The sequence below is a fragment of the Bombus huntii genome, unplaced genomic scaffold (assembly GCF_024542735.1).
Source record: "Bombus huntii isolate Logan2020A unplaced genomic scaffold, iyBomHunt1.1 ctg00000052.1, whole genome shotgun sequence".
NCBI lineage: Eukaryota > Metazoa > Arthropoda > Insecta > Hymenoptera > Apidae > Bombus > Bombus huntii.
The window spans coordinates 1,292,561-1,305,397 of NW_026099316.1; the positions used below are offsets into that span (position 1 = coordinate 1,292,561).

At 46.1% G+C, this 12,837-nt stretch overlaps 1 protein-coding gene across 1 annotated transcript; it reads left to right on the forward strand.

Annotated features, from left to right (window-relative positions):
* Positions 1 to 7,136: 7,136 nt before the first annotated feature.
* On the forward strand, positions 7,137 to 12,033 carry LOC126875693 (uncharacterized). The gene is made up of 3 exons (XM_050638582.1): positions 7,137 to 7,632; positions 8,341 to 11,370; positions 11,480 to 12,033. Exons 1-3 carry the CDS (start codon positions 7,137 to 7,139, stop codon positions 12,031 to 12,033), a joined length of 4,080 nt encoding a protein of 1,359 aa, XP_050494539.1.
* The last annotated feature ends 804 nt before the right edge of the window (positions 12,034 to 12,837 follow it).

Sequence of the window (12,837 nt, forward strand, 5' to 3'; positions counted from 1 at the left end):
AGTTTTATTCTTATAGAGACATTCTATTTCCTTATCCATAGTCTGGATACCTTACTGGAGTTTTCTTAATACGTGTAGATCTCCTAGTAGTGTTTGAGCTTTCAGTACTACTATCATTTTCATCTTCCCTACCTTCTAACTCTTCCTTATCCATACCATCCAATGAATAGTTATCTTCGCTATCATTTCTCTAATCTGCCTCTAATGAGTTTTCCTCAAAACCGATACATTTAGTGTCTGTCTCTATGACCTCTACATGTCTAGCTATTGTTATTTTCCCACCTAATAAGACTCTGTATCCTACTTCACTATATCCTGATAAAATTCCCATATCTGCCTTCTTGTCCCATTTGGAAACTCTTTTTTGTTCTGGCCTTCTTACAAAAACTTTACTTCCATATAGATGTAGATTTTTAACACTTGGTTTTCTCCCGAAGAATATTTCAAAAGGTGTCTTTCTCTCTATAGTATTCGCTAATATTCGATATTTCAAGTATACCGCTGTACAAGCTATTTCCGGCCAGTACCTTTTATGTACTTTCTCTTCCGCTAACAAGCAACGCGCCATGTCCATCACTGTTCTATTATACCTTTCCGCTGTCCCGTTTAATTCATGTACGTATGTTGGGCAATTATTTATTCTTATACCTTTATCCCTAGCAAATTTATAAATTCGATTATTTAAATATTCTTTGCCATTATCGCATCTTAATATTTTTAACCTCTTGCCCGTTAAATTTTCGGCTTCATTTACGAACGGTACGAAAGAATCAAAGACCTCATCTTTTGATTTTATACAATAGATCCTAGCTATTTTACTATAATCATCGATAGATGAAATAAAATATTTTTCTCCATTGAATCCGGTAGTCTTGTAGTGGAGTAGTTGCTGCCAGGTGAAAAGAGAATTCGCGTTTCGTCCCGGGACTACCGGTGGACTCGTCAGTAAGGCTATGCCCGGTAGTCCCTGCCTTAGACGCAGAGGGAGTCTCTCGCTAGGTGCGGTATTTGTATCGTGACACCCTATATTCGATCGCTAGCGAGACAGACAGACTCGTTGTCGTCGTAGTAGCCCTCTGGTGTTGGCGGTTGGTACCCGCGAATCGCCCGGGAGGTGTTACGACCGCGTTGATGCCTCGGATCTGTCGGCGTCCTGTTGGCACCAATCCGCCGCAGTCTTAAAGGGACCACACACGTCCGTATGAATAATTTCCATTATTTCCCTAGCCTTAGTTCGATTATTTTTGAAAGGTAAGTTATGCATTTTGCTTTCTATACACACCCTACATTTCAAAAGTTCCATTTCAAATTCATTAGGTATGCCAGTCACTAGCTGCTCTTTACCCAAAATCTTTAAGTATTTAAAATTTACGTGTCCTAGCATCCTATGCCATCTTTCCTTTTTACTCATACCACTACGTTCGGCGCTGTTTACTAAGTGCTTCTTCCCTTTCAATATACTTTTTATTCTATATGTCCCATTCTCTTTGAACGCTACAGCTGTAAGTTTATTATCCTCATCTATTACTTTCGCAATATTTCCTTTGGAAATAACCGTATTCTTATTGTCTGTTAGTTTACCTAAACTAATCAAATTTGCGGACATTTCTTTCGCGTAAAATACTTTCCTCATATTTATTTCATTTTGTTTTCCGAATGCTTCAAAATAACTTATAACATTCCCAACTTTTGACGCTTTTATCGGTCTATTATCGCCTAAATATATATTTACCGGTTCTCTTAGGTCGATAGATTTATCAAAATAATTTATATCATTAATTATGTGATCGGTACAACCGCTATCTAATAGCCACACTATTTCGTTCTTACTTATTTCATTCGTCTCACTGCTGTTTGCTGCGTGCGCCGTTGCTATCCATATGCCTGCTCTTGAGTTTCCATGCTCGCCCGTGCCGGTTGTTGATTGACGATGAAAGTTTCCACGTCCCCTGCTCGTATTGCCTTTGTTCCCTCTTTCTCTGTTTCGACCACGTGTTGGCCCATGCCAATAGCCGTTACTGCTTCCCGCTTGGACGCCATTTTGACACTCTCTCTCGCAAAGTGTCCTAATCTTCCACATCTGAAGCATCCTTCCTTTTTTGCAGAAAAGGCGTTGGTTTGTCTTTCTCCTCGATTGGATTTATTTTTCTTCTCTGCTATTTCTATTTTATTTTTCACATACGCTACCGTTTGATTCTCTTCTTTCAATGCGTCTATTACGTCCGCTATGTAGCTGTATTCTTCGGGTAACGTATTCAGCATGTAATTCAGCTTTTCCCTCTCACTTACTTGTGCGCCCGCACTTTTTAATTCGTTTATTAATTTTTCGAAATCGTTAAAGAATGATGCTGAATCACTGTAGTTCTCCAGTCTTATGTTTTCCAATCTCCTTCTGCATACTATCTGCAGTGCCGTCGATTCTTTCAAGTACATTTCATCGAACCATTTTATTATATCATACGCCGTTTTTCCTTCCCTAACATACTCCAATTGTCTGTTCTTTATTGCACTACAAATTATATTTATCGCCTTCAAATCCTTTTTGTCCCGGTCTTCATCGTCTCTTTCGTTCTTCATTCTAGTTGTAACAACCTCGCATTCCTTATATTTGAGAAACATCGTGATTCTTTGCTTCCACATTCCATAATCCTCACCATCGAATATAGGTATCATGATTTCCGATCTCTCCATTTTAATTGATTCTTCCTTTTTTTCTTTTCTTACTACGTGCTCGAAGTATATTTTTCCTCTGAAAGTTTTTTTTTCTTTACTGAAAACTCACTCGCAAGATCCTAACCACGCACTAAATATCTTGCAAAACTAGTAACCATGCTCTGCTACCATGTTAAGGAAATTCGAGGATTTGGAAATACAAATAATTGACTATATTTCACACACAACAGCTATACATCTATATTACACTCTGAAGAACGTCTTGCACGCACGCATGTCGCCAACCGACTATCCAGAATCTCCTAACGGCAGTCTTTTGTCTCAACTAAGACCTGGACGCCCTCTGACCCTTACACACACTCTCATGTACAGTGTAAATGTATCACTTCCCTAACAGTGTCCTTGGGTAGAACGGTCGAGATAATGCGGACGCGAACTTGGTTGTCGTCAAGTCGCGTGTAGGTGATGAGCTGCAGGTGTCATGCAATGAGTTACGCGTGACTCGCGACGAGATCGGCGTTCGAGTCGATGCGATCTTCTCCGTCGGCGGAGTCTGAATAGCGTTACTGTTTAGATTATTATTGTTTCCCTGGATCCTGATAGACGTGTTGCTGCTATATTCTGGTGGTTGTGAATTCGCCATGGTGGGTACTTTATCCGTGGGCCCTTGTGGCAATGGCGAAGGTGGCGTCATCGCATTATGTCCCGGAAAATGATTCTCCGGTAATTTAAGCGAAGCAGTCTCGCGAGCTGATTCGTCGTTGGTCGATTGTGACGTCGTAGTTAGTCGTATGTGGTTTAACTGATTGCTTACTCGGAGTACTAATTTTTTGTACTCGTCTGCTATTTCAAGGCCGCGCTCGCTCGCTTCCTCGTCTATGCTCACAATCTCGTTTTAAATGACGCGGAGTTCCATCTCATAGATTTCCAGACGATTTTTGATTTGGATAAACTTGGCCTCTCGCGGACAGCCGGATTGTTCGATTACGTCCAGTTTTTTTCTTAAGCGTGTAAAGTGGCCGGTATATTGGCCCCGGCGTCGACGCAAGGCGGCAAGTTCGTTTCCGGTTGCCATTATTTGTTATATAATTGAGAATGGAGTGGTTATAACTTACTTCTGTTGACGATTGTCCAGTTGCGGCAGGAGGCTGCGTGGTTGCGTTTCAACCACCGAATTATACCTCTTCAAGGGTGACGGCCCTTGACGTTACTGACCTCGCTGGGGTGGTATCGCTTCCGCTGCTGGTTATGTTGGATTCACGTGGCACTGTATGATAGTGGGTGTCACTGGTGTGCACTTTTCACTTGACACTGAATCTGGCTCGAAGGACCAAATGTTACGACCCTTCGCGGAGAGACGCGGTTGCGAGGAAAACGATTCGGTTAATCGACGCCGCGAAATCGTCGTTCCCCCTGTTTCGGTTAAGATAACAGAGGTGGTTAAATGAATATGACACAGTATAGTAAGTTATATATCACCGTTTATTCTGACAACTTGTAAAGAAGACACTTACGCTGGTGTGTATGTACGAGATGAGTGAGTGACTGATCTACGGGTGTATTCCCGGTCAAAGGATGTTGACTGTTCGAAGGATGTAAAATCAGTGTGGTTCGGAGAGGATTCTGTGGCGGAGGAAAGCTAAGGATGGGTGTGTCTAGCGCACGGGGCCATCGGATTTGTTGGTGACGATTTTAGTTAGGAGAGTGAGGGAATAGGCTTCGTTGTTAATTGGTTAAACGAAGGGTCTTAACCGCCCACGAGAGAAAGTGGTTAGTGGGAGGAATGTTGCATCATACGTGAGAAAAACTTCCCTTGTCAAGCCGTAGTAGACAAAGGTCTTTAGAAATGCTTCGAAAACAGACGTTTGTTCAGTTTGGAGGACCTCGACTAGGAAATTCCTGAGATTTATGGAAGGTACTTGAGACTATTGAGCGTACGCAGTGAGTATCCGAAAACATCTGGTTGCCATCTTGCCCGCGGTGTGTGGCCTGGGATAAGTAGAATGTTACGCGACGTAACAAATTACGTCGGTTCGGAAGTTGTATTACTAGATACTTATATTCACAGATTTCAATTCACTTATCCATTGATTGATGTTAGGACAAGTGAGGAACTTCGCATGTTATTAAATTAACAAATAAAATGTATTGTTCCTGATAAATGGTATGCAGAATAGTATTGGAAATAAAAGACTGATTTATATTACAGTTCAAGTGACTGATAGTAGGAAAGCAGTAATGGAACATGAGGCAACGTAATATAAAATTGAATCCCTGAGTATAGCATGTAGATAGTATTTCGAGTGTGGACGGAGGACAAAACTATGCACATTCCTTTTTCAATTCCAAGGAAAAACATCATCGATGAGTCAGATGTCAAAACACGATGGAAATTGCTCGTTGTTAATTGAGCAAGTTTGATACAATTACACAAGCTAAAGATTTAACTTGAAATTTTTTTGAAGAAATTTATTTTTGATTATACCTGATGTCAAGCGCGGTATTAAGTATCATGCTTTTATAACTATTGTTTTAAATATTTTTGTGTTGAAATAATGTCGTTTGGGTGTCTGTTTTGTACTGGAGGAGTACCCGAAATAATTATACTCGTCGTGTACAGCTAAACAGCTACAGGCAGTTGTTTGTATTCCTGGAACGCGTTGGATTCGTGTTTGCATGGTACGTTGATTGGAATGACTTAGAGGTGGGTTACTGGGGGTGCGAGTAATTATGTTTCAGCCAGGATTGGATAGAGAACGCGTTTAATCGGCGTTTAAAGATCCGCTTAAGATACACAAGCTCTGGTAGTTTCTAATTGGATCGTTATAGATGTCGAATCCTTTCTGCTAAATACGTTTTTCGGAGACATTAAGTTCATAAAGGTCATATTTTTAAAGAGGAGGAGAGAGGTGGTATGCATTGGATAAAGGTAACAATTTTATATGCAGGATGTTACGCCACGAGGCTCACCACAGGCTGTATTTTCTAACCTTCGCTCGTGGTCCTACAACGTCGCAGGCGGACCATCTTATCTGCCCGCCGGATCATATACAATGTATCGACGAGAGCATAGTTGTCGCCAAGCAGCGAGCTCTAGAAACGTCGATTTTTGACCGTTACGATTTTCACATAAGAAGAGGCATACGTGATCATAGGCGCGAGCGGTGGCCTGACCCGAGCATAGTGGGGGCCGTCTTCCAAATGAGACAAAGGAATAATCGAAGGGCGATCAGTTCCTTCTGACGAGTCAAACGTGACTCTTCGACAAATCTGACGAGTAAACGAATTTATCTAGAGAGTTCGCAAAGTCGAGTCAAATTTCTGTAACATAATCATCATATTATTGTAAAATATACTATTCTATGTTAACCTGTTAATACAGTGTTACATTCATTAAACCACCTCTGTTATCTTAACCGAAACAGGGAAACGACTATTTCGCGGCGTCGATTAACATAATCGTAGCGAGAATTTACGCCTCTCGCTGAAACGTTTTCCTAGCGACCGTGTCTCTCCGCGAACGGTCGTAACATTTGGTCCTTCGAGCCGGATACAGTGGCAAGTGAAAAGTGCACGCCAGTGACCTCCACTACCATACAGTGCCACGTGAATCCAATACAAACAGCAGCAGAAGCGTTACCACTCCAGCGAAGTCAGTAGCGCCAGGGACCATCAGTTTTGAAGAGGCATAACCCTCTTGAAAACGCAAGAACGCAACCACGCAGCCTCACGCCAACAACTAGACGGTCGACTTCAGTAAGAACACGTCTTACACATTAAACGAGACACACACGGTGACGAGTAACATTTAAACTCGCAACCGCAAGGTAAGCTCGTTCATTGCATTCTTCTCACAATCTGCTATACCAATGGAAAATACAGAGAAAATTACCTCCTTGCATCGGAGACGAGGCTTTCAAATCGGTCGATTTACCTTTCTATCGAAACGACTCGATGAATACGAAAAATCTAGACAACCGAATAAGGCCCATTTAACGGCCTATACGACACTACTCGACGACACGTGGAAACAATATCGATTGTTACAAGAGGAATTAGAAGATTTAGGCGAGATGGACGACGCGCGCGTTTCCGAAGTAACCGACACATATTACAATCTGGTAATACGAATACACACTCTCATGGATGATACACCAGCATCGTCGTCGAAATCACAAGGCTGCGAGTCTAATATCGCCGAGCCGACATCAATTAAACTGCCTGAAATTCACCTGCCTACTTTCGACGGTACCATCGAAAATTGGCATTCATTTTACGACTCCTTCTTATCCACTATCGATCGAAGCGAGCGACTTACACCCGTGCAGAAGTCCCACTACCTACGATCCTCTTTGACCGGAAAGGCCGCGCGAAGCATACAATCGTTAGATGTCACCGAGTTAAATTAATCGAACGCTATTGACGTTCTGATGGAAAAATTCGACTGCCACCGTCAAGTCTGCATGCGCCACTGGGACTTGATTTTTGACTATCCGAAAATAACCAAAGAGACACCCGAAGCGATAGATGATTTTCTTGAGACGGTCAAGGTAAACCTCCAAGCGCTAGAAAAACTCGGTGAACCAGTTACCTCAAATGTCGCTCTTATAAAATTATTCACGTCGAAGCTACCCTCAGCCATCATTCGCAAATGGCAGCGCACATTGCCGGACAGGAAAATGCCGTCATATACGCATCTGGTAGACTTTCTGAAAACACGGACGAACGGCGACAGGACAAGTTCAGCATCAACCGTGATAAAAAGAGAGTCCGATCAACACAAACGTCAGCGACCGAACGCACCGCGAAGTTACGCATTCACAACTACACATAATACGTTGGTGTGTCCGAATTGTCAAGGACAACACGAATTATGGAATTGTGATGTCTTCAAAGCAAAGTCGCCTAAAAAACGCCTTGAAATCGCCAAGAGGGCGTCTCTATGTACCAATTGTTTAGGTAAGGGACACGCTATTACTCATTGCTCCGCCGGTTCATGTCGCATCTGCAGGCAGCGACACCATACATACCTACATCAAGACCATGGTCATAGCAAATCACGACCACGTGTAAGCCGATCATCGAGCGGTCGATCATCGAGCGATCGATCATCCAACGGTCGATCTTCGCCTAGTTCACCGACCCCGCGATCGTCACATCGTTCGAGACGCGCATCCACGTCTCCCCGATCGTCTCCCCGATCGTCTCCGCGAACATCTCCGAAACGTGAATCTCGGTTATCGCGAACGACGGCATCGGGATCAAATATATCGTCCAGTCCTAGACGACAAGGAAAACAATGACGTCATCAAACGACCTTGTTAGGGACCGAACCACAGAAAACGGACTCATTGACCTCGCTTCCTTCTGAACCACTGCAGCACGATTTGTTAGTCACAGCGCAGGTCAACATATTGAACAATAAAGTTCAACCATTCCGTTGTAGAGCTCTGCTAGACACCGGCTCTAGCATGAACTTTATCACCGAAAAACTCGCTGATTCGCTAAAACTTAACCAACGGAAACGTTAGGTCCCAATCGGAACACTCAACACGTTATCGACAACCTCGAAACGTTACATCACGGCCACGATCATCTCCATCGACGGCACATACGAACGCACCTTGACGTTCCTAATCATACCGACAATATCGCCTTGGGTCCCAGATCAACCCGTAGATCGCTCAATAATACATATACCGAGGAATCTCCAACTAGCCGATCCAAGATTCCATAGGCCTGCGCCGATCGAAATATTGTTGAGCGCCGGACCAACGCTAGCATCACTCTGTGTCGGCCAACTTGACATCAGTCAAGCAAACGGGCCCGACTTGCGTCTGCAAAAAACGCGATTCGGATGGGTCATCGGGGGGAGCCCAACCTCGCAATCATCAGCACTCGCATTTCACGCCTTCACGACGGCTTTACAGGCGGACCCCGCCCGTGTTTGGGAAATCGACGAAGGACCGCCCACTGCACACATTTCGGAAGCGGAACGACAGTGCGAAGAACACTTTCGAAATCACGTTCAACGCACCAACGAAGGGCGATACATGGTCGCTCTCCCATTCAACGAAACAATTCCTTCGCTTGGATCCTCTAAGACAATGGCGATGAAGCGACTCATTTCCCTCTGTCGTCGATTCCAACGAGACAAACGATTCGAAGCCGACTATCGCGCCGTGATACAAGAATATGTGGAATTAGGACACATGACGAAGATTACCACGGACAACTGCACGGACGACGGATATTTTCTGCCACATCACGGCGTGATCAAAGAGTCCAGCCAAACTACAAAACTCCGAGTTGTGTTTGACGGATCTGCACCAACCACCACCGGAGTTTCATTAAACGACGTACTTCATACGGGACCGAAACTACAAGATGACTTATTCTTCATCCTTCTAAGATTTCGTTCTCATCAATGCGTCATTACATTCGATGTCGAAAAGATGTATCGACAATTTCTTGTGCGTCCAGAGGATCGAAAATTTCAACAAATTTTGTGGCGTAATTCTGATGGAGAAGTTGACACCTATCAACTTAATACAGTGACATTCGGGCTGTCAGCGGCCCCTTATCTAGCCATTCGGTGCCTCAAACAACTGGCGGACGACGAGGGACATCGGTACCCACGAGCGGCGACGGTCTTACAGCGAGACTTCTACGTCGACGATGTTCTCACAGGAGTTGATAGAAAGGTCGAGGCACGATCATTGAGAACGGAGCTCACGGAACTGGCCGGCTTAAACATTCGAAAATGGGCATCGAACGACCGGGAACTGCTACGAGGACTTTTCGAGCAGGACATAAACGACAAGCTGCTACTAGGCGAATCGCAAACCTTCAAAACTCTGGGTGTGGTTTGGAATTCCTTTGACGATTCGATCCTATATTCCGTAAAAATTAATTCTACCGCCTCTCGAATCACGAAGAGAACAATCAGCTCCGAAATCGCCAAGATCTACGACCCCCCTGGATTATTGGCACCAGTGATCGTTCGTGCTAAGATGCTGCTCCAACGACTCTGGACTTTAAAAATTGATTGGGACGAATCTCTACCGGCTGACGTGCACACGGAATGGAGCAAATATTATGCACAGCTGCCATTATTGAATAACGTGAAGTTTCCACGTAAAACGATAATCAAGGCTGCAGCGGAAATTAAATTACACGGGTTCTGTGACGCTAGCGAAAGGGCTTATGGGGCATGCGTTTACCTTCGCACCATCACTCCGGATGGTCATGTCTGGACACGACTCCTCACTGCAAAATCAAAGGTGGCTCCACTGAAATCACAAACCATTCCAAGGCTGGAACTGAGTGGAGCACTTCTTCTCGCATCATTGGCCACCACAGTCCTTCAAGCTTTATCAAGCAACATTTCTCGGACTGTTTACTGGACGGATTCTACAATCGTACTTCATTGGATCAATACATCACCCCATACGCTGAAAACCTTTGTCGCTGATCGTGTGACAGAAATTCAGCAGAAGACTCACACCTCAGATTGGCGTCACATTCCCACTGCCGATAACCCTGCAGATCTCATATCTCGAGGCCAATCACCCGAAGATTTCCTGCGACCAACCATTTGGCAACATGGTCCGGAATGGCTCCAACAACCAGAAAGATACTGGCCGACGTGGAACCCAGTACCATTAACTGAAATACCAGAGGAGAAGAAAGCAACATGTCTGGCCGTGACTCCTGCTGACCACAGTCTACTGGAGAGATTTTCTTCTTGGCCCAAGCTGATTAGAATTACCGCTCGTTGCCTCCGATGGAGACAAAAACAGGATCGAGGGAGACCTCTAACCACACATGATTTAACCAATGCGCATAACAAATTGGTCAAACTGTTACAATTCTGTTATTTTTCAGATGAAATCCGCACTCTCCGAACAGATCGAAATTCTGCAGTGAAGGGGAAGCTGCAACGACTCAATCCATTTCTGGACAAAGACGGGATGTTGCGAGTCGGAGGCCGACTCAGTCACTCACCAATGCCGTTCAGTCAGAAACACCCAATCATTGTACCCAAATCCTCAGTCACAGCACTCATAATCGAGCATGAACACCTCATCAATCTCCACTCCGGAACTCAAGCTACCTTATACGCCTTAAGAAGATCTTATTGGCCTATCGACGGCCGTAGTCACGTTTGGAGCACGCTGAAGATGTTCGTCCGTTGCTGCCGAGCTAATCCACCTCCAGTGGATTACGTATTGGGCGACCTCCCAGCCTCACGGATAACGGAATCTCGACCGTTTACCAACGTCGGAATAGATTATTGCGGACCGTTTTACATCAAAGAACGAAAGGATCGCAACCGACGCAAAATTAAGGTATATGTAGCAATCTTTATATGTCTTGAAGTCAAAGCAGTCCACATCGAGCTGGTCAGCGACCTCACTAGCGAGGCCTTCATTGCTGCTCTGCGAAGATTCATCGCTCACCGAGAATTCTGTGTGACAATTTACTCCGACAACGGTACCATCTTCGCTGGCGCCAACAATGAATTACGAGAGCTCCGAAATCTCCTGCAATCCGACGATCATAAGGTAAAGGTTCAGTCCCTTTTAGTCGACCGACGGATCGAATGGCTCTTCATTCCTCCCAACTCACCTCACTTCGGAGGGCTATGGGAAGCTGCAGTGAAATCCTTCAAACGACATTTCAGGCGTGTCGCAGGTAACGAGCTCTTGACATTCGAAAATTTAAATACACTTATCATTGAAATCGAGTCTATCCTCAACTCCCGTCCGCTGACTCCAGTATCATCTGATCCATTACAACACAGGGTGGGGATACATGGGAGGCAGACGTAGAGAGGACGGAGCTGCGTGCGTAATCGAAATCTCCGGAAAACTGGAGAGCCTGGGCAAGGGAGGTAACCAGAGTGGAGGACTAGTGCCTGTGAGCGCAAAACGGGTGTGGATACGGGACGTCCGGCTTGGACAAGGAGGAGTTAAAGGAGGACGGAATGGTTGCCGGTTGCTCACCTGGACATCAACGCCCGGGGCGTTCGTCCACGGAGCCCTGATGGAACGCGGCAACGGATACGCCGCGGTCGAGTGGGCAGGGATGATGGTGGTGGGGGTGTACGTGTCACCTAACAGCGGACGGGCAGCGTTCGAAGAATTCCTAGACGGAGTTGGCGACTGCGTCAGGCGACGACTCCCACGACAAGTGCTCGTCCTGGGAGACTTCAACGCGCACTCCACGGAATGGGGGAACGCCAGGGCCAACGCGCGGCCGCACGCTATCAAACTGGGCCGCGGGACTTGGACTTCTGTTAGTGAACAGGGGCTCGACCAGTACCTGCGTGACGTGCAGAGGGAGCTCCATTGTTGACATAACATGGGCCTCCCCCGAGGCATTCAGGCGGATCTCAGGCTGGAGAGTGGCCGAAGGGGTCGAGACGCTGTCGGACCACCTCTACATATTGATGGAGGTGGACGCACCTGGACCTGGAATGCCGGCGACAAACGACGGGCGCGGCCCGCCGAGGGGGAGACACGCGCGCTTACCGCCTAGATGGAAAATAAAGGAGAGGAATGAAGATCTACTCCGGGCGGCGGCTATAGCAACAGCTTGGAGCTGGGAGGCCTCGACAACGACGACCGAAGCAGACGTGGAAGAGGAGGCCGAGAACCTGCGACAAGCCATGACAGCAATCTGCGACGCATCCATGCCACGGGCCACACCGGGCACGGTGCGAAGCAGAGCAGTTTACTGGTGGAACCCCGACATCGCGGAACTGAGGACGAGATGTGTCCGGGCCCGAAGACAGTACCTAAGGGCCTGCCGCTGGCGACGACGCGACGAAGAAGAAGTCTCCTTGCGCTACCGGACGTACCGCGCGCTACGGTGCTCGCTACAAAGGGAAATTAAAAAAGCGAAGGACTGTGCCTGGTCCGAACTGGTCGAAACAATCGAGTCGGACCCATGGGGGAGGGCATACAGTGACACAGAAACTACGCGCGAAGGGCACCCTGACAACGGCGGAAATGGAACCTGCGCTGCTGACGCGGATCACCGGAACGCTCTTTCCCCCACAAGAGAACAGAGCGGCGGAACGGCCACGGTAAACGACACGACCGCTGGAATGGAGGGACGACTGGGAAGTCACGGAGGAGGAGATATGGGAGGCAACCA